The sequence below is a fragment of the Castor canadensis genome, chromosome 17 (assembly GCF_047511655.1).
Source record: "Castor canadensis chromosome 17, mCasCan1.hap1v2, whole genome shotgun sequence".
Classification (NCBI taxonomy): domain Eukaryota; kingdom Metazoa; phylum Chordata; class Mammalia; order Rodentia; family Castoridae; genus Castor; species Castor canadensis.
Window position 1 is genome coordinate 17,101,652 of NC_133402.1, and position 26,309 is coordinate 17,127,960.

General features: G+C 48.8%; 2 protein-coding genes and 1 non-coding gene across 5 annotated transcripts; 1 reads left to right on the top strand and 2 right to left on the bottom strand.

Moving 5' to 3' along the window:
* Positions 1-1,046: 1,046 nt before the first annotated feature.
* Positions 1,047-20,964, bottom strand: LOC109682627 (uncharacterized). Its single transcript, XM_074059283.1, has 9 exons — positions 20,774-20,964; positions 20,371-20,559; positions 19,620-20,295; positions 18,583-18,705; positions 15,545-15,717; positions 14,996-15,165; positions 6,691-7,111; positions 6,109-6,369; positions 1,047-1,351 (listed from the first exon to the last, which is right to left on the bottom strand). Exons 1-5 carry the CDS (start codon positions 20,962-20,964, stop codon positions 15,700-15,702), a joined length of 1,197 nt encoding a protein of 398 aa, XP_073915384.1. The 3' UTR covers positions 1,047-1,351; positions 6,109-6,369; positions 6,691-7,111; positions 14,996-15,165; positions 15,545-15,699.
* Positions 5,985-6,057, bottom strand: Trnaa-agc (transfer RNA alanine (anticodon AGC)). The gene has a single exon. It is a non-coding gene; the product is annotated as a tRNA-Ala (tRNA).
* Positions 20,036-25,472, top strand: Coro1a (coronin 1A). Of its 3 annotated transcripts, none has more exons than XM_020159074.2 (11): positions 20,036-20,190; positions 21,731-21,929; positions 22,976-23,098; positions 23,189-23,318; positions 23,400-23,584; positions 23,743-23,862; positions 24,092-24,196; positions 24,301-24,446; positions 24,544-24,601; positions 24,702-24,920; positions 25,262-25,472. In XM_020159074.2, the coding sequence occupies exons 2-11, from the start codon at positions 21,732-21,734 to the stop codon at positions 25,364-25,366; spliced, it is 1,389 nt and encodes a 462-aa protein (XP_020014663.1). In that variant the 5' UTR covers positions 20,036-20,190; position 21,731; the 3' UTR covers positions 25,367-25,472. The 3 variants fall into 3 exon arrangements, with proteins under 3 accessions (XP_020014663.1, XP_020014668.1, XP_020014656.1); XM_020159079.2 differs by lacking the exon at positions 20,036-20,190 and adding an exon at positions 20,579-20,873; XM_020159067.2 differs by lacking the exon at positions 20,036-20,190 and adding an exon at positions 20,891-21,077.
* The last annotated feature ends 837 nt before the right edge of the window (positions 25,473-26,309 follow it).

The window sequence follows — 26,309 nt, forward strand, 5'->3', positions numbered from 1 at the left end:
ATGTCGCCATCTTTGGGTCTGTCCTCTCAGGTTGTCCACATTTCCTGCAGAAGACTCGTCTAACCTCTTGCCTGAAGGTACCACTTTCTGTGTTTTTTGTGGCTTCTACAAAGAAAATTTCTTAATTTCTCATTTTTTCCAATGCCACCTCAAGCTTCCACTTCCTCTGTCATTGTAAGTTACCACGTGTCTACTACCTGGCCTATGGTTCTTGTGGGTTTGCAGAAAAATCCTCTTGCTGTCATTTTATTATGGCTTGTGATTAACCTGCCATCTTAAATTTGATGCATTACAGTTTCTTTTGGGTAAACCTTTCCTTTAAGTATAACATACAGGCATCAAATTTGTTTGTGACTAAGTTGTTTGTTTCCTAAGAAACTATTTAGAAGTCTAGAAAATGTTGGAATAGCTTCCTGGATAACATAGGACTTTAGGGATAGAGGCTAGTTTGAGATAAAAGGGAAAGATGAGAGCTGGTCTCCAGTGGCTCACGTCTGTAATCCCAGCTACTCAGAAGGCAGAGATCTGGAGGATTGCAGTTAAAAGCCAGCCCAGGTAAATTGTTCTTGAGACCCTATCTTGAAAATACCCATCACAAAAAAAGGGGTGGTGGAGTGGCTCAAGGTGTAGGCCCTGGGTTCAAGTCCCAGTACCACAAAAAAAGGGTGGAAGAGATGAGGAACTTCAAAAGTGGGAGACAGGGATGGACGTGTAGCTCAGTGGTACAGCACTAACCTAGAATTCGTGAACTTCTGGGTTTGATCCCCAGCACTGCAACAAACAAATAGAAAACAACAACAAAGGGGCAGAACATGAATGTCCCTCAAATGAAGGGGTCGGGAATAATAAGAGTTGGAGCCAGGTGTAGCAGTGCATACCTGTAATCCCAGCTTCTCAGGAGGCAGAAGCAGAAGGAACATGAGTTTGAGGCCAGCCGGGGCAAAGGTAGCAGGGAGATCCTGTCTCAAAATTAAAATAAAAAAGGGGGGCTGGTAGCATTACTCAAGTGGTAGAGCATTTATCTAGTATGCACAAGTCCCCGGGTTCAATCAACCCTAGCAACACACACACATACACACACACACACATGAAGAGGAAGGGTTGAGAGGAGGGGAATATGAAGAGCCGATGTAAAGAAACCCTGAGAGCAAGGATAAGAAAATGGGACTTCCTGCTAGATAGAAAGGGAGCATTTTATCATGGTACTCAACTTCAGGGCTGGGTGACAACATTTACACATTTGAATGTCGATGAAGACATTCACAGATATAGACGAAAGGTGATCATTGCTGCTGCTTCCTGATGAGAGCCGGGCTGGTGTGGGTGATGTCAGATGTGATAGCACCAGTCCCTGTGGGTGAAAAACAAGAAGGATGTCAAGATGGCACTTGCTGTTTGAGCATCACAAGCAGATTTCAAGAAAATATGAGCAAAGCTTCTACAATGCTGGCATCAGGGACACCACGCTCACTCACTGTTGTGGTTCCACAGGGGAAGTTCCCCAAGGCTCAGGTGTGGGAGGCTTGGCCTCAGCTGACAGTGCTATTGAGAAGTGATTGGATGACTGGGCACTAAACTCAGCAACGGATTAATCCATGGATGAGTTTATCGCTGACTGAGTCATTAGGGGGCGGGACCTAGCTGGAGGAAGTAGGTCTCTGGGGACGAGACTTGGAAGGCAATGTCTTGCCCCTGCTCTCTGCTTCCTGGCTACCATGATGTGAGCGGCTTTTCCCACCATGTCCTGCCACCATGATGTTTCTGCATTATCACAGGCCTAAAAGCAAGGGAGCCAGCCCACCATGGACTAAAACCTCTGAAACTGTGAACCAAAATAAACCTTTCCTCCTTTAAGATTTTGGTTTTGGGCACTGGGGTTTGAACTCAGGGCCTTGCAGTTGCTAGGCAGGTGCTCTACCACTTGAGCCGTGCCCCCAGCCATTTTTGTTTTCATTATTTTCGGGTCACACTTTATGCCTGGACTGGCCTGGACTACAGTCCTCCCAGTCTGCCTCCCAAGTATCTAGGATTGTAGGCGTGAGCTGCTTGCACCCAGCCTTTAAGTTTTGTTGTTGTTGTTTTTTTTCAGGTATTTTGTCACAATGACAAAAAGTGACTAACATACTAACCTTTAGATTACATGATAGATTTTATTTGTCTTGTTTTGTTGCAGTACTGGGGACTGAACCCAGGGCTTTGTGCATGCTAGTACAGTGTTCTGTCTCTTGAGCCATGCCTCCAGCTGCATGATAGATTTAAGATAGACTGTACTCAACTGTTAAAAGGCCACGGTCAGGGAAAATACAGAGAACCTGTTAGCCAGGGCTTTGTGGCTCCCCACACTCTATGGCAGCTTAATGGCAAACATTGTGAACATTTGCCTCTAACTGGATGTGCTAAAATATTAAAGCATCACTCTAACTTCAAGTACAAAGTTTTCTGTACTTGCTGAACTCATAAGTCTTTACAGGAAGAACCAAGCAGTATTGCAGAAAAAGGATGAGCCACTTGTGCTTGACACCAAAGGATGAAATTAGTGGTTGCGTGGGATGCCGGCAGCAATCTGCAGCACCGTCTCTTCATCTTTGATGTTTGTACTTGGTATTTAGGTTTTGAAACATTTTACAAACATTGCCTCATTAGTGACAAAAGCATGGGTTAGGGCTGAAGGTGTGACAAGTGTGAACTATAAGAATGATTACTGCTGCCGGGTGCTGGTGGCTCACACCTGTAATCCTAGCTTCTGAGGAGGTAGAGATCAGGAGGATTACAGTTCAAAACCAGCCCAGGGAAATAGTTCTCAAGACTTAACCTCAAACAAACAAACAAAAAAGGTCTGGTGGAGTGGTTCAAGGTTGTAGGCCCTAAGTTCAAACCATAGACTGCAAAAAAAAAAAAAAAAAAAAGATTTTCCCAGCGGGGCATGGTGCTTCACACTTACAATCTCAGCACTCAGGAGCCTGAGGCAGGAGGGTTGAGAATTTAAGGCCAAGCTGAGTTACATAGTGAGACCCTGTCTTAAAACACCAAAGGCTGCGGCTGTAGCTCAGTGGTACATGGCTATCAAGGCCCAGCACCTCCAAAAAAAGAGAAAGAAAATATCTTGGCTATCCATATTAGCCATCTCTTCTGCCTTCATTTTGATTTTGAGATAAGGTCTTGATAACTTTGCCAGGGCTGGCCTGGAACCACGATCTTCCTGCTTCCGTCTCCCGAGTAGATGGGATTACAGGTGCCTACCACCATGCCAGGCTCCAACCCTTGTTATTCTTTTTTTTTTTTTTAAGCCTTTTTTGGCAGTGCTGAGTTTTGAACTCAGGTCCTCACGCTTGCTAGGCAGGTGTTCTACCACTTGAGCCATGTCCACAGCCTTGGATGGCCTTCTTTATTAACAACCAAAACATTTTCTTACAAATGAGACATGTAGCTGGCCATGGTGTTACACATCTATAATCCCAGCATTCAAGAGGCTTACACAGGAGAATTTCAAGTTCAAGGCCAGCCTGTTTTGTTTCAAACAAAACAAAAACCAAACCAAAACAACAAAAAGAATAGATCTTGTCCTCAAGGAAGTTTCGGCCTAAAAGAAGAATTTCAGACAATGACCTCGTGGCTGTAATACCTTGTGTGATTGTGCACTCTGCAGTTACTATGGTAACACGGTAATGCGACAAGGGAGCTGTCTCGAGGGTGTGGTGGGACTTGAGGAGTACTCACCAGGACAGTGCCCAAGGCATCCTGGGAGAGGAAGGGGGTGGCAGGCAGCAGGTAATGGAGTTGGGGTTTGTGTCCTGGAGGGCCATTCCTGCCCCACTGAGGCGTTTAGACTACTCAGCCTGAGGCAATAAACGTTCATTAGGTTTGAATTGGGATCCGATATCAGATTCTGTTTCCAGTATTGCATTGATTTTCCCTGCTGCCCTGTCCAGTGATTCCAAGTAGAGGCTTCACACGAATGTGTCATCTCGCATCTGTAAGGCAGGAGAAGGCTTGGCTCCACAGGACCCTCCTTCCCAGATTCTCACGGCTGAAAGCAAGGCACGGCTGGCTGGGTACCAGTGGGAGCTCCTGGGAGGAATTCACTTATCCAGGTTGGTGGCGGAATCTACTTCCTGTGGCTGAGACTATGTCCCCACTTCTTTCTTGCTGTGAGCAGGGGTCTGGCTGTGGCTCCCAGACCTCCTTCCTGGGCTTGGACATGGCCTGTGGGTCTCAGCCAGAAGGCACGTGGAACTTCTCACTTCTCCTCCTGCCACTTCTCTCTCACTTCCTGTTGCTTTTTTTTTAACATTACTGGAGTTTGAACTCAAGGTCTACACCTTGAGCCACTCCGCCAGCCCTTTTGTGTGATGTTTGTTTTTTGAGATAGGGTCTCGAGCACTATTTGCCCAGGCTGGCTTCAAACCTCATCCTAATCTCTGCCTCTTCTGTAGCTAGGATTACAGGTGTGAGCTACCAGTGCCTAGCTTTTTTTTTCAAGGTTTGTGTGATTAGACTGAGCACACCTGAATAATACAGGATAATCTTCCTGCTTTAAACACCTTAACCTTAAACACACCTGCAGTCATTTTGTTCATGTGAAATGTCGTATTCACAGCTAACGGGTTAGGTGTGGACATCACGGGTGTGCCATTTGTCTGCCTGCCTCAGTGTCTAGGTAGCTTCTAAAGAGTAGAGGGAAGCTGGGTGTGGTTGCTCACTTCTATAATCCTAGCTACTCAGGAAGTGGAGAGGATTTTGGTTAGAAGCCAGTGGGGGCAAAAAATTTACAGACTCCTTCTCAACTAATGTCTGGGCATGGTGGTATACGCCTGTCATCCCAGACATGGGGAAGCACAGATAGGAGGATCAAAATTCAGGGCAGCCTGGGAATAAAGTGAGACCCTATCTCAACAATATTCAACACGAAAAGAGATGGAGGACAGGCTTACATGGTAGGGTGCCTGCCTAGCAAGCACAAGGCCCTGAGTTCAAACTCCAGTACCACCAAAAATAAATAAGTAAATAAAGAGAAGAGGGGTCTCTGTCTCTTCTCTTCTTTGTTTGGGTTTTTTTTTTTTTTTTTTTTTTTTGCTGGTGGCACTGGGGTTTGAACTTAGGACTTCGTACTTGCTAGGCAGGTGCTCTACCATTTGAACCAGGCTCCCAGCCCAGTCTCTTCTTTTTTAAAAAAGCAGCTTTTTTTAAGGTAAAATTTATATCCCCCCCATGTAAAACTCAATGCTTTTTAAAAAAATCAATACATTACATATGATTTATTGCAGCTTTTCTTTTAAAATAGTTGTGAGGTACAAAGGTGGAGGTAGAAATGTGTAAATATGTTTGCATTAGTGTAAATACACAGATTAATACACGCTAATATCTTCTGCTACTTTATGGATTTGGATGGATTATAAAACAAATCGTGTCCTAAGAAATATAAATTATGTGCACATATAAAACCTAAGACACCCAATTAACATAAAAATGGATATTAATCCTATTATACAGCAGTAATCTAAAGAGATTACACTTTTTTCTTTCTTTATCTCCCTACCTTCCTCTCATGAGTAGCTTCCAAAACTTTTTTTTTCTTTCTCCTTTCATTTTATGGTTTTTGCATTTGCTAACATGTGAATACATTGTTTATGCCACCTCCCTTCCCCCCAGTGGTTTTTCATAAGGTGACAAGGTTGTGTTACCATCACCCTAATCTGCTTTTAAAACATTTGCATGACCACAGACTTTCTCCTGCCGTTTGCAGTCAGTCAATGACTCCTGCTGATTCTCTTTTAGGCTCTACTTCCATTTAAAGCTAACATTGTCTATGACTTTCTTTGGTTGCCAGGAAGTTGCCCACATTTAGCATATTATTCATTTTTTTCGAAATTAGGGTCTTACTATGTAGCCCAGAACTCTTGATCCCCTGCCTCAGCCTCCCAAATTCTGGGATTACAGATCGTCACCACTCACCCAGTGGGATGTTATTTATTTATTTATTTATTTGGCGGCACTGGGGTTTGAACCCAGGGTCTCATGCTTGCTAGGCAGGTGCTCTACCACTTAAGCCACTCCACCAGCCCTGTTTTGTGTTGGTTTTCTCAAGATAGGGTCTTGTGAACTATTTACCTGGGCTGGCTTTGAACCATGACCTTCCTGATGTCTGCCTCCTGAGTAGCCAGGATTACAGGCATGAGCCACTGGTGCCCGGCAGCTGGGAAATTCTTCAGTCTGTTTGGGCTGCTATAGTAAAGCATCACAGTGTAGGCGGCATAAGTAGCAGATACTTCTTTCTCATAGGTCTGGAAATTGGAAGTCTAAGATGGTGGGGCAGCAATGTCAGGTTCTGGTGAGGGCTGCCTTCCTGGTTTACAGATGGCTGTCTTCTTGCTGTATTCTCACATGGGGAGGGAGAGGGGGAAGAGGAGAGAGAGAGAGAGAGAGAGAGAGAGAGAGAGAGAGAGAGAGAGAGATTGAGAGAGAGAGACCCCACTGTGGCCTGTTATAAAGTTGCTAATCCCATGCTGAGTCCTCACCCTTGTGATCTTACCCTAACCTAATTGTTCCCAAAGGTCCTAGCTTCTGATATTACGACATTGAGGTTTTGGGGAGACCCAGCATCTAGTACCCAGCACAGGTGTACAAGAACACATCTCCAGTGGTCTACATTGGCTTTTTTTTTTTTTTTTTTTTGAGAGGGGATTTCACTACCTTATGTGGAATTCCCGGGCTCAAGCAATCTTTCAGTCTCAGTTTCCCAAGTAGCTGGGACTGCAGGCAAGTGGCATCAAAATTCATAATGAGGAAACCATGTTAAGAAGCCCTCTTTATTACTGTGAGGGTGAACAATATGAGGGTGCTCCAAGTGCCAGGGTGCAGGAGTACTGTCTGGCCGTTTGGTGGGACACCTGTTGGATGTGACAGATGTCCAGGCCTTTCCTGCTGTTCCCTCCTTGAAGGTCATGACCTCAGAGGGTGCAGGCCACACTCGTGGAACAACCTGTTTTCTCAGCTCATCTTCGGAACAGAAGTCTCCAGAGCAAGCCAGGTGTAGGGCTGGCGGCAAGGCTGAAGCAAAACCCTTCGAGCCGTGGCTGTGAGGCGGTAGTGGAGTTCTAAGTCACACGCAGGCCTAGAAACAGCCAGAAGCACTCTTATTTCTTCAGCTTATGCTTTCTTTTTAACAGTTGTAGAAGCAAGATAGAAAATTGTGTTGGCTATCTCAAAAACAATAAGCTGTACTGTTTATTTTACAGTTTGAAGGAACAAAAGAGAAACTTTGGATAGGAAGCCTCATAACTGTCATTATAAATCAGTTTCAGGGGAAATGATTGACAAGGAAAATTAGTGAAGTTTCATTAAACTCCTACAATAGCCATGGCAAATAATTTCTCATAATGATTAAACTAGGTTTCATAGTTCTTATCAAACAAAAAGTTTTATTTTTCATAAGGGTAATAAAATAAGTTGCAACCAGAGAGCATGCAGTCTCTTTTCATGGACAGTACAGTGACTTTAAAATCAGGAATGGAGCAGAGTTACATACCGTCTTTGCCTGTGCTTGAGAGGCAAGTGCTCTACCACTGGAACCATGCCCCCAGTCTCAGTAGCTTTTTATGTCAGCAGAAGTGACAGAGACTTAGAGCTAGGCATGGTGGTGCATGCCTGTAATCACAGCACTTGGAAGGCTGAGGCAGGTGGATCAAGAGTTCAAGCCCAGCCTGGACATGATAGCAATACTCTGTCTCAAAAGAAAGAGATTCAAGACACAGTGCCTGACTTACAAAGTTGACCCTAAAACGTCATTTTGGGTTCAAGTGATTTATTCCAACTACTACTTAATTAAAGCTGATTTCTTATTAGATACCAAGGGGGCATTACTGCCGGCCTTCCAGAAGCAAGAATTATAAAGGAATACAATGGGGGGAGGGGATAAAAGGAGAATGATGGAGAAGATGAATTCAACTATGATACAGTTGATATATTGTAAGAACTTTTGTAAATGTCACAAAGCACCCCAGCACAATAATAATAATAATAATAATAAATAAAATAGAGGAATGCAGAAACAATTGTATGCAATAAATTAGACATCTTAAATGAAATGGGTAATGTCCTAGGAAAAAAAACAAAAAAGCTATCAAATTTCAAGAAGAAATAGAAAATGTGTATAGATCTATGAGAGGTTGAATTAATAATGAAAAAATTTCCAACAAAGAAAAGGCCAGGCCCAGATGACTTCCAAGCATTTAAAGAAGAATTAATACCAGTTCTTTACAAACTCTTCCAAAAATAGATGAGCAGCACTTTCTATGAGGCAAGGCTAACCCTGATACCAAAATCAGACAAAGATATCTTGAAAAGGAAGAGTATAGTCCATATCGCTTATGAATTCAGAGGCAAAATTCCTCAAACATTGAGCTGGTGGAGTGGCTCAAGCAGTAAGAGCACCTGCCTAGCAAGTGTGAAGCCTTGAGTTCAAACCCCAGTGCTGCCAAAAAAAAAAAAAAAGCCCTCAAATAATAGGACCAGAATCTGATAACACATAAAAAGGACAGTACAGAATGATTGAGTGAGACTTATCTCAGGAATGCAAGGTTGGTTTAACATCTAAAAATAATTTAACAGAACATTATTAGAATAAGGCAGAAAGATATAATCATCTCAGTAGATACAGGAAAAACCTTTGGAAAAAATTGAACATCCTGTGATAATGAAAAACATGCAAGAAACTGGAAGTAGATGGGTACTTCCTCTGATAAAAGACACCTATGAAAACCCCACAGCTAACATCATAGTTAATGATGAAAGTTCCTAAAAGATCAGGATCGAGGCGAGGGTGTCCACCCTATTCTACATTAGATCAGAGGGTGTAACTAGAAAAATCTAAGGAGGAAAATAAAATAAAAGGCACCTAGGAGTAGGGATGTAGGCATGTCAGTGGCAGAGCACTTGCCAAGCATGCATGAGACCCTAGCTTTGACCCCCAGCACCATAAAAAGAAAAACGGCACCTAGATTGGAAAGGAGGAATAAGACTGTCTCTTATTTCTGATCTTGTATGCAGAAAATCCTGAGGAACCCACTAAAAATGAGAACTCTTATCATTAATCACCAGGGAAAAGCAAATCAGAACCACGAGAAGTATCATCTCACACGATGGCTATTATAAAAACAAACAAACAAAACCAGAAAATAAAAGTGTTGGCAAGATGTGAAGGAATTGAGCCAGATGCTGGTGGCTCACGCCTGTAATCCTTCCTAGCTACTTGGAGCTGAGATTGGGAGGACTGTGGTTCAAGGCCAGTCCAGGCAAATAGCTTGAGAGACCCCATCTCCAAAATAGCCAGAGCAAAACGGACTGGAGGTGTGGCTCAAGAGGTAGAGTGACTGCTTTGCAAGGGTGGAGCCCTGAGTTCAAACCCCAGACCCACAAAAAAAAAAAAAAAAGGTGGGGGGAGATGGGAAACTGTAAGGACATGTAGAGAGGGGCAGTTGCTATGGAAAACTCCTAAAAAGGACTGTCCTTTTTTTTAAAATTTTGCTCCTCAAATCGTTGAAAAGGGAACTACCTTAGGATCCAGCATTCCACACTAGGGTACTTATCCAGAAGAACTGAAATCAGAATCTCAGAGATATTTGAATACTGATGTTTATTATAGCATTATTCATAATAGCCAAAAGATGAAAACAACCTAAACGCCCTTTGGTACAGAGCCTGTGTGTGAGGCCCTGAGTTCAAACCCCAGTGCTGCCACACACAAAAAATGTGTTGTGTATAGTCAATGGATGATTATTTGGTCATGAAAAGGAGGGAATCTCACCAAATGCTACCATGTACAAGAATTTTTTTTTTCTTTTGCGGTACTGGGGTTTGAACTCAGGGCTAGAGCTGGCTTTGAACCGAAATCCTCCTGATCTCTGTCTCCTGAGTAGCTAGGATTATAGGCGTGAGCCACCAGCACCCGGCTTATCTGGGTGAATCTTGAAACTGGGTGCGTGGTTCCACTTACATGAGATATCTGAAATAGTCAAACTTACAGAAACAGAAATTAGGATGGTGGTTTCCTGGGGCTAGGGAGGAGGAAATGAGTTGTTGTCTTTGGGTTTAGAATTTCAGTCATGTGGAACAAAAAAGTTGTAGAGATTTGCTGTACAACACCGTGCTTATAGTTAATAATACCATACGCTTAAGAATTTGCTAAGTGCAGGGTGCCAGCCTGGGTCAATAATTCACTTGACCCTGTCTCAAAAATACCCCATATAAGATAGGGCTGATGGGGTGGCTCACGTGGTAGAGTGCCTGCCTAGCAAGCCTGAGGCCCTGAGTTCAAGCCTCAGAACTGCCAAAAAAAAATTGCTATGTATTTTGCCACAATTAAAAAAATGAAATTAGTTAATGATAATAGCAAAGCCACAGAATACAAGATCATAATCCAGTGATAAAAAGACACCTCAAGTAAAAATGGGCAAAGGAACACACATTTCTCCAAAAATATACAAACGACTAATAAACACGAAAAGATGTTTAACCTCATTAGTCACTTGGGAAGTACAAATAAAAAGCACAGTGAATATCACTGCACATCTACTAATTAAAAGACAATAATAGGTGTTGGTGAGGCTGTGGAGACATCAGGTCTCAAGTACTGCTAATAGAAATGTAAACTGGGAAATAAAACTCTCTCTCAGAGTCAAGTGTGGCGGCTCACTCCTGTAATCCCAGCTCTGGCATAGCTATGCAGGAGCCCAAGGTAGGGGAATCATAGTCCAAGGCCCACCCAAGCAAAAGTGAGAGACCGTATCTGAAAAACAAACTGAAAACAAAAGGAATGAGGGCATGGTTCAAGTGGTAGAGTGCTTGCCTGGTACACACGAGGCCCTGAGTTCAAACTCCAGTTAAAACTCTCTCCCAATAAAAACTCTCTCCCAACTCCCTTTTGTCCTTTTTTGGGTGGTGCTGAGGTTTGAACTCAGTGCCTCATGCTTGCTAGGCCAGTACTCTACTGCTTAACCACTCTGCTAGCCATTTTTTTCGTGTGTTGGGTATTTTCTTTCTTTCTTTAATTTTTTTTATTTTTCCTCTTTTTGTGTGTTGGATCCTTCCATCCTTCCTTCCTTCCTTCCTTCCTTCCTTCCTTCCTTCCTTCCTTCCTTCCTCCCTCCCTCCCTCCCTCCCTCTCTCTCCCTCCCTCCCTCCCTCCCTCCCTCTCTCTCCCTCCCTCCCTCCCTCTTTCGTGGTACTGGGGCCTGAACTCAGGGCTCACATGTTTGAGCCACTCCACTTGCCCTTTTTGTGATGGATTTTTTTTTGAGATAGGGTCTCACAAAGTACTTGCCCAGGCTGGCCTTGAGCCATGATCCTCCTGATCTCAGCTTTCCAAGTAGCTAGGATTATGGGTAAGAGTCACCAGGGCTCGGCCTTTTGTGTATTAATTGTCAAAGTGAGAGGTTTCGTTGTGGCGGTTACATGCATGCACATGCTGTGCTCTGGTCATTTTCCCTCCCTTTATTACTCTTTCTTATTTCCCTTCCCTTCCTTTAAAAAGATTTTTGGGCTTAGGGCATAGCTCAAGTAGTAGAGTGCTTGACTAGCAAGCATGAGGCCCTGAGTTCAAATCCAAGTACACAAACATTTCTTCTGATGGGTTCATAATGATATACAATGAACTTTGATCTTATTCATCCCCCCTCCCTGTTTTTTCCCCCTCTCTCCACCCTGTGGTGCTCCCCCATTTTTTCAGGGGTACTGGGGTTTGAACTTAGGGCCTCACACTTGTTAGGTAGGTGGTCTACCACTTGAGCCACTCTGTCAGCTCTTGGTGCCCTCCCTTTTGCGTTTGTTTCCCTATTTCTTTTAGATCTAGATTGTCCATATGAGAAAACACATGTGATTCCCAGCTCTTAAAATTAGGCAATTCTCTTGGAAGGGATAGAACTGAATAGAGGTTACAAGGATGAGTTTGAATTTTCCAGGAGAGGACGGACAGCTATCGAAGTATGTAAGACGAGAGTAACATAAAAGCTATGGTCGGACCGATGACTGCGTCCCATGAGTCTGAAATAGCTACGTTTAGGTTGCTTGGGAATCTGACTACTAGTCTTCTCTTACTGCAGCTAGCTTCTTTGCATTCTACAGCAGGACTGTTTGCTCTTGTGACAGTGATGAAAGAAGTCACTAACTCCTCTAGCAAACTCAAATAGACAAAAAGTGAATATATTGACTCATATAAAAATCCTGGTATAGCTGACTTCAGAAAAACCTGAATGTAGGTGTTCAAATAATGTCATCAGGAATTTGTCTCACTAATGTCTTGGTTGTGTTAATTGCATTTCCGGGTAGAATCTTCTGTGTACCACATTGTCAGTCGGAGATAAAGCACTGTCTTTCCCAATAGTTCCAACTCCAGCCCTTGGGAAGATGCTCACTTGGGAAGATGGGTCACACCCTCCTCTAAAGTAACCACTGTGGGCAGGAGGAGGTGGGTGTGTGTGTTGATTGAATGGCAAAGGGGCAGAGGAGGGACTGGCCAGTAAAGAAAATGGTGGGGGCAGAGCGTACAAGTTTGCAGTTGCTTAGCGGAGTTGGAAAAGAAAAGAGGATTTATGTTTGCTGAATGTCAGCCGTGTGTTGGACCCTGTGCTGGGCAAATATAACTCAGCATGGTGGCAGAGCTGCACACATAAACAATTACTATCTCGTGTACAATAAGGGATGCATCAGGAGCCAGGGATGCATGTATGTGAGGCTGGGTATTTTGTAAAGAGGTTTATTTAACTCAAAGTTGTGTTGGAAGAAAGTCCAAACAGCATGGCATTGGCTCTGGTGAGGACCTCCTAGCTGCATCATGGTGACAGTGTGTGCAGGGGAGGCCATGATAGGGATCCAGAGTGACTAGGGTGTGGTCAGGCTTTCCCTCCCTCCCTCCCCCTCTTCCTTCCTTCCTTCTGCCTTCCTTTCCCTTTCATTCCCTTCCCTTCCCTCCCTCTTCTCAGTGTTGGGGGATGAAACCCAGGAACCAGGACCTTGTGCATTCTTAGTAAGCACTCTACCATTGGGCTACACCCCAGCCCAAACCTTGTCCTGTTAAAACAATCCCAGGAGAGCTACCTTATCAATTCCACTGGCAGCACCCTCAGGGGACTAAGGACTTCCCACTAGATCCCTTCTCTTAAATATCTTACATCATGGTGGGAACCAAGCTCCCTACACATGACCCCTTGGGGCCAAGCTATAGCAGAAACCATTTGAGGAGTGGTTGTGTATTTTGGGGGCGGGGTGGGGCAGTTAGGGGAGGCTTCAAGAGCAGGAAATCTTGACCTGACTCTTCAAGGATAAGTAAGGTAGATAAAAGTTTAGTGGCAAACAATGAGGAAGATTTCAGACCCACACCCTGGGTAAAGAACAGAATTTTTAAAAATACTGTTGGAGCCAGGCATGGTAGTGTGCACCTGTAATCCTAGTGTTCAGGAGGCTGAGGCAGGGGGATCACTTTAGCCCAGGAGTTCAAGGTCAACCTGGGCAACATACCAAAACCATGTGTCAAAAATTTTTCTTGAAATTGTTGGCCAGAAAAATTACATCCAAACTAAACAGATATTTAGTTTTGCTCATGTTACATTTTTAGATGTTTTAGAATTAGCTGCCAACATTGAAAGAGCTGGAGCTGCCACATAAAAATCTTTATTTCTAACTTATCTTCAAAAACCAGGTTTGGCATTTCTGCCTGGCAAAAGAAGACTGGTGCAGCCTCTCTACTTTCTGCTGTCATTTATGGGACAGCCATATCACCTGCCCAGTCCTCGAGGGTGGATTCAAGATGGCAGCAAAGTCCTCTTGGGAAGCTTTTGGAAACAAGGCAAGCATTAATCATCAATTTGCCTTTTTGAAAGGCAATTCTAGTAATGAACCAAAAAAGGCCTTGGAGGCAGATAAGGTGTCAAACAGACTGGTCAGGGAGCCAGGGCAGTGACACAGTGGTAGTGACAGAGAGAAAGGGAGAGAAGTTTAAGTTCAAGGCTTCCTCCTGAGCAAGGCTTCTCTGAAGCATTCATGGGAAACACAGCTCAAACCACAGAGCACAGAGGCGAGTTTGGGCCCCAGAAACAGGCTGGGAGTCGTCAACCACAGGTGTGTAGTTGAGGCTGTGGGTCAGAAGAGATAGTGTAGGGAGTTGGGGGAGCCACCAGAAAGGGCGCATCCTGGGGAAGATCAACACATAACACATTAAGGAAAGGAAGGAGCTGGGGGTGTGGCTCGTCAGTGGAGCGCTTGCCTAGCACACACAAGGCCCTGAGTTCTGTCCTCAGCACGGAAAAAAAAAGAACAAAAACAGGATTCCCAAAGGAAGACATACTCTGAAGGGGACTAAGAAAGCTAGAGAAGAAGAGAACCAGGGTAGTGGGGACCCCTTGATGTCCAAGGGAGGCACTCATGGGGGGAGCTAGGGGGTGGGCAGCAGCAGGTGAGGACTGCCAAGCTAGACAAGTTGTTTGATTGATTGGTCAGGAGATCATGTGTGGCCTTGGCAAGGTTGAGTCTGTGCAGAATGCTGAAGACAGATGCCAGACTAAAGTAGTGGGGAAAGAAGGCTTTTAAGAAACTGGGGGCTGGGAACGTGGCTCAAGTGGTAGAACCCTTGCTTAGCAAGTGTGAGGCCCTGGGTCCAACCCCAGATACTGGAAAAAAAGAAAGGAAAAAAGTTGGGTGTGAGGAGTAGGAGGGAGATTGGAAGTGGTTTGAGGTTGCTAGGTTCCCCCACCATGCAGGACACTTTGCACATTTTTATATACTAAAAAGCCAGGATCCCTGGAGAGAGAAGTTGGCAGTGCAAAAGAAAGCCATTAAGTCGTGGAGTGAGGTCCCCAAGAGAATGGGAGACAATGTGTCTCAGGAAGGAGGAGTCAGCCTGGGGCCCACAAAGCCTGAGTGCGCCTTTGATTACAGTCCATGCCTGTTTATAGACGCTGGAGATTCGGATGCTGGTGGGGGCGGAGGGGGGGGTAAGAGCTCTTACCTCGTTTCGCCATAAATAGGAGCCATGGGCCATGGTCATTTCATGAAGGCCAGAAGACAACCTGTGGATAGATGGGAAGGGCCGGCAAAGTTGGCTTAGGCTGGAGCCTACCAACAATTTGACACACATCCTTCCATGCGTCCTGCCCCAGATATGGGTCAACAATGAGTCTGCAGATGGAAGAAGAATGGAAGTAAACCCTATAGACTTAATCCTGCTCTTGACAAAGCTCCAATCCCCTTTCCCAAGCTACAGCCTGTAAACATCCCCAAAGCCTGTCCTCAGGAGCCAGGCTGAGACTTGCTCTACTGTTTCTACATGACTACTTTGTGAAGAAACTTCTTTTTTTGTCAAACGTGGTATTTCAGTGACTGGCACTCTGTGTGGAGGGCAAGACGGGCCTAGTTGGGTAACAGGACCAGGATTCAGAGTGACCACTTCCATATGGGATCCTGTCACAGGAGAAAAGACCCTTGGAGGGCCCCTTGTGTCCTGCTGATCTTTGTCCTCCCAGCCATCTAAAGTGTCGTAACTTTGTGGAGGACTCACCTGCTACGTCCCCAGGTTACATTCCTGACTATTATTACTCCTCCTCCTCCTCCTCCTCTTCTTCTTCTTCTTTTTTTTTTTTTCATGGTGTCTCTGTGTAGCCTAGGCTGGTCTTCAACTCAGACTCAAACCTTGAGCTTGCCCGGTATTGTGGTTCATGTCTGTAATCCTAGCTACTCAGGAGACAGAGATCAGGAGGATCACAGTTTGAATCCAGCCCCCAGGCAAACAGTTCATGGGACCCTATTTCAAAAATACCCATCACAAAGCAGGGTTGATGAAATAATTCAAGTGGTAGAGCACCTGCCAATAACTGCAAGGCAAAAAGACTGATAGGTAGGAGCTGGGTGTGGTGGTGCACACTTATGATCCCAGCACTCTAGAGGCTGAGGCAGGGGTATTGTGAGTTCTAGACCATCCTGGGCTATACAGTGACACCCACTCTCAAAAAAGGAAAAAGCAGGAGCCAAGTGCAGTGGCTCAATTCTATAATCCCAGCTACTTGGGAGGCCAAGTTAAGAGGATTGTAGTTTGAGGCTAGGTGAATGGTGTGTGGTGGGTCATATCTGTAATCTCAGCCATGCAGGAAGCATAGATAGGATGATCTTAGTCTTAGGCCAACCTCAGCCAAAAGCATAAGACCCTGTCTGAAAAATAACTAAAGCAAAAAGGGCTGGGGTGTGACTTGAGTGGTGGAGCACCTACCTAGCAAATGTGAGGCTGAGTTTAAACCCCAGTCCCACAGAAAAACAAACACAAACACAAACAAACAAAACAAACCCCCTTGGGCTGGAGATACAGCTCAATGGTAGAGCATATGCCTAGCACAGGTGAGGCCCTGGTCTCCCTCCCCAGTACCACAAGAAGTATAAGTAAGTAAATAAAATAAAGTTACAACTAGGAAAAAAATCTACTCTAAATAGTCACAAAACTTAAATATACCTATGGAGGAAAACTAGTGACCTTTTCAGAGAAAATTATAAAATTGTATTAAAAAGTATTAGAGAGGATAGATATATATAATGGAGAACTATATCATGTTCATGGATGAACAGCTCAGTGTCCTCAGATTCATCTATAAATTTAGTGTAGTTTTATTCAACAATCTAAGAGATTTTTAAAGTCCTTATGTGTTAGCAGTAAATACTAGCGTATTTAAATTGAAATGCTATGGTGTCTGGGATTTGTTTTTTGCAGTACTGGGGTTTGAACTCAGGGCCTACACCGCGAGCCACTCCACCAGCCCTTTTTTTGTGATGGGTTTTTTTGAGATAGAGTCTCGTGAATTATTTGCCTGGGCTGGCTTCAAACTGAGATCCTCCTGATCTTTGCCTTCTGAGGAGCTAGGATTATAGGCATGAGCCACCGGCACCTGGATTCAAATAAAATATTGTAGGAGGAAAAAAATCAATATTTTCCATGTGTTGAGAATTGTCGAAGTTGAGTGTTGCATAACTTTTGATTGTATGCATTTGAAAGTTTCTACAATAAAAGTTTAAAAATGTAAATGGCTCCAATTTTAAAAAGTAAATAAAATGAAGCCTTATTTCCACAAAAAAGTTTTTTTAAAAGAAGAAACCTAATTTAAACTCAAGAGAAACAAAATTTGTTTTTCACATAACTAAAAAGATACTGCTTCAAGTACAGCTGGATCCAGAGTCCCAGATAGTGTCCTCAAGACTCCGACTTGTTCTCTTCCTTTTTTGGCCTTATTGTCCTCTAGGTTGGCTCTCTTCTCTGGCAGTCTTGCTTCAGACAAAGGAGCGAAGGCTACCAGAACCACTTAGACTCCTACCCTATAATTTGGGTCACCCAGCAGTAAATTCCAATTAAAGGCTTGGAATCGAGTCACACGGCACTATTTGGCCTGGGTCACCTGCACTTATTTCTGGCCCAGGTGCCCTCTAATGGCAGGGTGTCTGTAGCCAGCCTCTGTTTGCTAGCCCCCAGCGCACTGCCTGGATGGATGGATGAGAAAGGGGATGGAAGCAGCACACTAGCTTGTGCAGTCAAATGCCAAGTGGCAGTGCCTTCCCAAGGACGTCATGTTCCCTGGGTGGTGCTAGGCCCTGCTTTCTCCATTAGAAAGGCTAGGGGACAGGGAAGCTGCCAGCACTGGAGAAGTGGCTGCTGGCACTGCGCCTGACTTTTAATAAACTTATATGAGCGCCTCCTCTCTAAAGGGGGTCCACTGTGCACTTCCTGGAAGAAGAAACATCATTTGGTGAGAGGCCTCAGTGAGATGAAATCTAGGGGGTCTTGGGCCAGAGATGCTGCTATTAAGCCAGCTCGCTCAGAGCCCACTCCCCTGCTGCCTTGGGGAGTGTACTTTCCTGCTTTCGGTCACTTGTCACTCTCATTACAACTCTGCTGCTGTTCTAGAAAAAAAACTAAGATGGAATCTAGAGTTTTCCAGGTCAATGGACTCCACGATGCCCTACAGCCTCTTTAGAGCCAGGCAGACCAGAGAGGCCTAGAACCTTCCTAAGGAGTTTGGACTTTGTCCTACATTTATATCATCTTACTTCTGTGTGGCTACAGCCTACTAAACCCAGTGGAAAGAGAGCTTCTGTTTCCTGAAGCTCCAAGATGACTGCTTCTCCCTTGCACAGACTTGAATCAAATCTGTGAGGCTGAGCCAGAAAAAGGGGTTGCCCAGTATGCAGAAAGCCCTGGGTTCCATCCCCAGCACAGCCAAAAACAAAAGTGTTGGCCAGGGAAACCTGGTCCTGGGCCTGCGCTGGATTCCTCCTTCAACCTCACGGACTATCCGTCAGGGGAGCTTGATTCTTCCAAGGAAAACTCAGGTGGGGAAATGCCATGGTGGCAGCAGCAAGACAGGTGAGTGCCCACCCACTGCTCTCCGAGGGGGTGTCAACCCCCTCTCAAACACTGGGCCTGCACCTCCTACCAAGAAGCTCACGCTTGTGCAGGCATCTCCATCTGAGAACTTCCTCCCATTGGCCTCATGTCTGTGTCTGTCCTCTGCAGCAGCCCTGTGCAGCTTCCCCCTCCCCATGCTGCAGACTACATGGCACCTGAGAGCCTTGCATCTGTCTCTCCAGGCCTGACCAGCTCCCTGCCTCTGGGGGCCTGGCCTCCACCAATGCTTTTCCTGTGTGCAGGTGGGCTGAAGATAGCGTGGACCTCAGTTTCAGCATCTGTGAAATGGAGACAGTAGTTGCATTGAGTGTGCACAGTATATTTATAGTGTTTCAAACAGGGCCCCCGCACATAGTTGCTGCTCAATAAAAGCTGCTCTTTCTCCTTCAGCTGGAGGCACCGCAGTCTCTGTGCCATGCTGTTCAAGTCACAGATGCTCAGGTACAATATAACCCTTAGGTTGTACAGTTGAATAACCGTAGAACACTTCCACTGGGCATTGCCTCGCTTGAACCTCACCGCTGTGAAGCGGGCAGGACAAATCTTATTCCCCATTTACAGTTAAGGAAGTAGAGGTTCAGAGCGGTTAGGCTTCTTGCCCAGAATCACACAGCCAGTCAGTGGTGGGGGAGGGTTTTGAGCTTCTTCACATTGCCCTGCCTTTGCAGGGGCTACCCCTCAGCCCACCAGACCCTCCTTCAGTCTTGCCTCCTCTCCTCTCTTCCTCATCCTCTCAGATCCAGCCCAGATCCCCTGTAACTGACAATGATGTAAGAGCCAACATGTATTAAGCACCTGCTACTCTCTGGACTGTCCTTGCATTGTTTTAGGCAACATCCCCATAAACCTATCAGGCAGTTAAGCCTCTGTTGCAGAGGGGAAACTGGGACTGAAAAAGGTTAAGTAACCTGCCCAAGATCACACACTGGAGTGACAGCCAGGAGTCACACAGCTGCCTATTGTGGCAAAGGCCTTTCCTGCCCTGCTCTTGTTTCCTCTGTACGACCCAAGGATGGGGAAAGACTCCCCGTCCCCTTGAGCTTCTGCCCCTGCTTGTCGTCCTTAGCGCTGTCGCGGCCCCTGTGTCAGCCCACCAGGCTGAGAGCTGTATGGGGACAGGCGTCTGGCTCACCTCCGCTGCCCCTTGCAGAGCAGGTGCTCCCTAGGCCCAGCTACGACATTTGTTCATCACCTCCACCCTGTGAAGCGGGAGAGCCAGGGTGCCCCGGATAGCGAAGTGACTTCCATGGCCACCCACGAGTACATCTAGGAGTCCCTGGCTGGGGTCCGCGCAGGGCTGCCCGTCCGGCCGTGGGCGGAGAGGGGGCGGCGCGCAGGCGGACTGGAGCGGGCGCGGGGCTGGCCACGGTCTGGCGCGGGCTTGGCGAGCGCCGGGGACAGGATGGCGAGCAGGCTGGGGGCGGCTGCGGGAGGGAGGACGGAACGGAACGGAGTATTTTTGCATTTTGACATTAAAGGAGGCGCAGATCCCAGCCGGCATCTGTTCATCTCGGGCCGAGCCGCGGGCGGAGGGAGGAGCGCTCCTCAGCCGGTCCTTGCACGGCCGCCCAGGGGGCGGGGCCAGCGGCCGCCAAGCTCCGCCCCCAAGGGGCGCTGCCGCCCGGGAGGCGGCGCACGGCCGCTTCTCATTCATTGTCTTGACAGAGCATCCTCGGCCGGCCAGGCTCCGGCTCCTCCGCTCCCGCCGCCGCCGCCTCCTCCCTTCCTCCTCCTCTCGGGGGTGTCGCTCATCTCCGCCGCAGGTAGGGCTGGGCCCCAGGGGGCAGGACTGGGCCGGCTGCAGGGACCGGGCTCGGCTGCCACGGGCCACCTGTGGGGCCGGCGCGAGCGAGCGTGGGAGCAGCGGGCTGGGGATGGCGGACTGTCAGGTGCTCAATCGGGGACAGGAAGGGCACGGTACCCGAGGAGCGCCTGGGCCCCACAGGAGGGTCCCGAGTGGTACGAGGAGAGGGCGAAGGACCACCACGGCCAAGATGGTGGTGGGCACGGCGGGAGGGGCCGCGGCCGAGCGGGGCTTGGGACGGACGCGGGCGCCCGTCTCCCCCAGAAGGGGCGCTTCTGCGCGGTGGGGGTGGGGGCCGGGTGCGGTGAGCAGAGCAGCTGCCCTGAGCCTGGAGACAGGAAGGGGTTGAGAGCAAAACAAGAAAAGACCAAGTTCCCCTTTCCGTGGTTTCCGGGCCTGGTACCTGGGTGGGGAAGGACGGAGGGTGGGGCACGGCTTCCTGCCCCCCATCTCTGGTTTGGGCTCCCCTCCAAACCCAGGTTTCTCACCTGGGACCGGTATCCCCTCCTTAGTCTGGCCCTTCGCTCATGCTCCTCACCCACTTTCTGGGCAGGCAGACCTGGAAGCCTCCACGGGGATCCCAGGGTAGGCTAGGAGCGCTGGATCCCTTGGAAGAAGAGGTCAGGCCAGAAGACAGAGCAGGTTGGCGAGGCTGGGAAGGCGACAGAGACTCGAGGCAGGGCCCCTCAGCAGAGCTGCTGGAGCCCCTTCGCTGAGTTGGAAACTGGTGCATTTGGGCACTAGGATGGAGCCTTGGAGCCTGGAGAGCAGAGGCGATCCGCTTGCTGTTGCCGGCTCTCAGCCCAACCAAGTAGGGGGAAACCGTGGGAGCTGGACCCTAGAGAAGTGAGCGTGGGCTTCTCCCTCCAGCTGTGTAGTTCTGACGGGGGTGGAGATGGCACTGAGGGGCACCTTTTTTTTCTGAGCAGAGGCGAGATGCAGAGGTGTGGGCCAGGCCATTGCTTCTTCTATTGGCCAGAGACCCACTGGGAAAGCCGTCCTGCTGCCTCCTTCCCTCCTGGCCAGGCCCATGCTCTACTTCCTCCAATATGCCAACCCTAGGTCAGGAGGCAAGAGAGGGCCAGTCCTGCTCAGTCTTTAGGAAGCGCCCTGTGTGGGTGTTAGGGATATTGTGGGCTTTGCACACTGTCAGTAGAAGACCTTCCCACCAGTGGTTGCCCCCTGTGTCTGAACCACTGGAAAGGAAGCGCTCTTGTCTCCATCAGGCAGTCAGTCAACAGCATGACCTGGGTCCATATGCCAGGCTCTGTTTTAGGGGCTCAGGGGACAGGATTTGGAGGTCCTGGGGCTGGAGCAAGTGGGCCTGTGACTTATACAGAAGTGAGGAGTTGCTGCTGGGGAGGGATGGCGAGCAGGGCACCCCAGACATGATGCTGGAACCCTAAAAACCATACTGAGGGGTATCCTGGGGGAGGTGGGAGTACTGAAAGGTCAAAGGTGACCCAGAGGGAGAAAAGCTTTCAACCTGTGTCCCCCAGAATGAGCCGGCAGGTGGTCCGCTCCAGCAAGTTCCGCCATGTGTTCGGACAGCCAGCCAAGGCCGACCAGTGCTATGAGGATGTACGCGTCTCACAGACCACCTGGGACAGTGGCTTCTGTGCTGTGAACCCCAAGTTCGTGGCCCTGATTTGTGAGGCCAGCGGGGGCGGGGCCTTCCTGGTGCTACCCCTGGGCAAGGTGAGCCCCTGGAGCCCTAGGGTAGCAGCTGTCCTCCTGAGGAAGTGACAGTCACCAACCCTTGTGGGTCTTTGTGCTATCATTTGTACAACTGAGTGGAGACATGTGTCTAAGCTCCCTCCAGCTCCTAGGGGCAGTGGTTGTGTGGAAGCTGAGGCCCAGAGTGAACAAGATGAAGGGGGGCACACAGAGACCTGCAGGCAGGACCAGGGCTCCCATGTCTCAGAAGCATAGAAGCCTTTTTGCCCTTAGAAGCACAGAAGGCTGGAAGGGGGTCAGGGTAGGCCCAGCAGTGTTCTCAGGGTAGGGACTCAGGGTCAGGGCCTGTCCAGAATGAGTCCTTGGGGACAGGTGATGCAAAGGCCTTTCCTGGCCTCTTGGCCTACTGCCTGTGCCTATGCATGCCGCTGACCTCCACCTCTAGTACACTCCAGTGCTCTTTGGGGCTGAGACAGGAAGGGGAGATGGGTCCCAAGTTGTTACCTTAAAAGGGCCGATGGAAGTACAGAGAAGAGGAAGTGGTTGTTGGGGTGAGAGCTGAGCCTGCACCCCGTACAGCTCTCCATACAGGAAGCCTTACTGAAGCAGCTAGCCCCGGAAGAGGGCATTTCCAAACCTCTGCTGCTGCCTGGGGCCAATACATCAGACCTCCAGGCCCCCTCTCCATTTGTCAGGAAATATCCCTGCAGCCTCCCATTCTCACCTACTTCTCTGGGGAGCCCCAACCCCATGCCTATGTCAGGTCCATGGCAGCCTCACTCTGGGAAACTGAGTGGTGGGTAAGAATGCTAGTCCTCAGAACCCAAGTGAGAATAAGATAGAGACAGATAGGACCCTGGCCAGGGTCACTCATGGCTCAGCGCACCCCCTACCTGTTACCAGCCCGCCTGGGACTGGGGCAAAGAGAAGACCAAACCCTCCCCACCTCGGGCTCACCTCCCCAGGACCCCACAACTTCCTCTCTGTCCCTTTGCAGGGGGTGGGGAGGTTGGATTGGATTTAGAGGGCAAGTGTCCCCCTGTCAAATGCCCTGCTGTGTTCTCCAGACTGGAAGAGTAGACAAGAACGTGCCCCTGGTCTGTGGCCACACAGCCCCCGTGCTGGACATTGCCTGGTGTCCACACAATGACAACGTCATTGCCAGTGGCTCTGAGGACTGCACGGTCATGGTGAGTGCTGGTGGAGTTCGGACTAGGAGGGAGATACAAGAAGGACCTGACATTTGTAACCTCAAAAACTCACTCACCTCTTCTCTGCAGGTATGGGAGATCCCTGATGGGGGCTTGACACTGCCCCTGAGGGAGCCCGTTGTCACCCTGGAGGGCCACACCAAGCGGGTGGGCATCGTGGCCTGGCACCCCACTGCCCAGAATGTGCTGCTCAGTGCAGGTGCCACGGGAGAGGGCAGTGTGCTGGGGGCTGGCAGAGGGCAGGAGATTTGTGGCTTCTGACTCTGGGGTGATTGTACAGGTTGTGACAATGTGATCCTGGTGTGGGATGTGGGCACTGGGGTGGCCGTGCTGACGCTGGGCCCGGATGTGCACCCGGACACCATCTACAGTGTGGACTGGAGCAGGGACGGCGCCCTCATCTGCACCTCCTGCCGCGACAAGCGTGTGCGCATCATTGAGCCCCGCAAAGGCACTGTTGTAGCTGTGAGTTGCTGTGACCCCTGACCCTTGACCTTAGGACCATAATCCCCCCTACCCACCACCCACCAGCCCTTGGGTGATGCCCTCACTTGACCCATCTGGGGTCTGGTTCCTAAGGAAGGTGTGTGAGTACTGGACTTAACACCTCCCTTTCGTTGCAGGAAAAGGACCGGCCCCACGAGGGGACCCGACCAGTGCACGCTGTGTTTGTTTCGGAAGGAAAGATCCTGACCACAGGCTTCAGCCGTATGAGTGAGCGGCAGGTGGCGCTGTGGGACACAGTGAGTGCTAAGCCAGGAAACAGGGCTTTGGGCTGGGAATCAAGACTGGCGGCATCCTCCCTGCCCTGACACTTGTGGGGCCAGACGGCTCTGAGCCTGTTTACTCATCTGTGATATGGGAGTTCTCCATTGCGTGGTCTGGGGATGCCACGCCGAGTCACTGCCCAGAATCACCATCCCAGGGCCTGACATGGTCCAGTCCGTTGCTACCTTCCACCTGTCTCTACAGAAGCACCTGGAGGAGCCACTGTCCCTGCAGGAACTGGACACAAGCAGCGGAGTCCTGTTGCCCTTCTTTGACCCTGACACCAACATTGTCTACCTCTGTGGCAAGGTGGCTCAGTCGGGCAGGGCTGGGGGCAGAGAGGTGAGCTTGGAAAGGACCAGGCTTGAGAGCCACTGTTGGTGCTGACCCTGCCTTGGGTACCCTGCCTGCAGGGGGACAGCTCTATCCGGTACTTCGAGATCACATCCGAGGCCCCGTTCCTGCACTATCTCTCTATGTTCAGTTCCAAGGAGTCGCAGCGTGGCATGGGCTACATGCCCAAACGTGGCCTGGAGGTGAACAAGTGCGAGATTGCCAGGTGACTGACCCCCCGACCCTGACTGGAGCTGTGGGGCCAGTGCCCTCTGTCCCCACCCACCATCCTGTGTGCACTGCTCACCTTCCTGTTTCCACAGGTTCTACAAGCTGCATGAGCGGAAGTGTGAGCCTATTGCCATGACAGTGCCTAGAAAGGTGGTGTCCCCAAGCTCCGTGGCGCCATGGGTACTTGGGGGCTTGGAGGGCAGGGTGGTGGCATAAGCACTCTTGTGACCAGTCTTGGCCTTGCCCACAGTCGGACCTGTTCCAAGAGGACCTGTACCCGCCCACTGCTGGGCCTGACCCTGCCCTCACGGCTGAGGAGTGGCTGGGGGGTCGAGATGCTGGGCCTCTCCTCATTTCCCTCAAGGATGGCTATGTACCCCCCAAAAGCCGAGAGTTGCGAGTCAACCGGGGCCTGGACAGCACACGCAGCAGGAAGGCAGCACCAGAGGCTAGTGGCACTCCTAGCTCGGTGAGCCAGGGAGCCAGGATGGGAAGATGGGGTTGGGAGAGAGCTGTATGGATGCCCAGGCTCACAATATTGGGGACCCTTGGAGAGCTAGGGTAGAAGAACCTGAGGTCTTAGAAAACAGGATGCAGGCCTAAAGGGCTGCAGCTCCAGGCAGCAACTGCTAAAAAGAAGGGCCCAACCCCTGGGGCTCTTGGGAGGGGGTTGGTAGGTGCCAGGGTAAGGGGAATTGGATGGCTGGTGGTGTGGCTCAAGCAGGCGCAAAGCCCTGATTTCAAAAACCAGTGCCATATAAAAAAAGAAAAATAAAAAAGGTTGGGCCTGACTCACTGCTGGTTCCCCAGGATGCTGTGTCCCGGCTGGAGGAGGAGATGGGGAAGCTACAGGCCACAGTGCAGGAGCTACAGAAGCGTTTGGACAGGCTGGAGGAGACAATCCAGGTCAAGTAGAGCCCAGGGTCTAGAGTGGGTTCACACCCCTCCATTCGCACTCACTCTCCAGACCATCAATGGCAGATAAGAAAAAAAAAATAATAAAATGCTTTATTTTCTGGTACCTCTCAGAGTCTAATGAGTGCTCATCTAGGAGTTGGGTCTGTTGAAATGCCCAGCCCAGAGCTTCCCCTCCGTAGTCTTGATGGAACTATCCCCATCAGATGGGGGTTGCCTCCAAATACACTGCATCACAGGAGCAGCCTAAGTCTCACCCTTTCGCTGAGAACATTCCCCTGCATAGTGCAGCTGCCTCATGGCCCTTCCTGTGGGTTCTGCCTGGCCCTGGCTTCTGTGAGTGGAACTTGGCAGAAACAAGTCTCCCAGGTCCTACCAAGAGGGGCCTGGTGGGTATCACTGCCCACTTGATGGGAGACCGCCCCCCCAGGCTGGGTCAACACAGGGCTGTTTGGGTGGGTGTCTTGGCACCCAGGGTTTGGTTCATGCCATGCAAGCCACACCAAGGAATTCATATAAGGCTGGTCCTCTACAGCACGCCCACAGAAGATGGCAGGAGGATCACAGAGCTCATGAGTTGGAAACCAGTTTGTAAAACACACACCAGGTCATAAAACAAAAACAAAACAAAAAGCCACTGGAGAACAGGGTGGACAGGAGGGCTGAAATGTCTCATTTCTCAGTCTCAAACAACCCTGGTCCAAGTGAATCACTAGATTTCCCTCCTGGGTCTAAGGAACCTCCGTGTAACATTCCAAAAACCTATCAACACGTGAATTAAACAGATACAGAAGAATCACCTGTGCTATTTTGAGCTCAGGTCAGTCTAACTTTCCTGCTCTAATCCTGTGACTGTGAGCTGTTCACACCTCCCATATCTGAGAAACTCATCGTCCCCTCAAGGGCAGCTGTGGCCACATCAAGTCCAATGCTATGGAGCGTT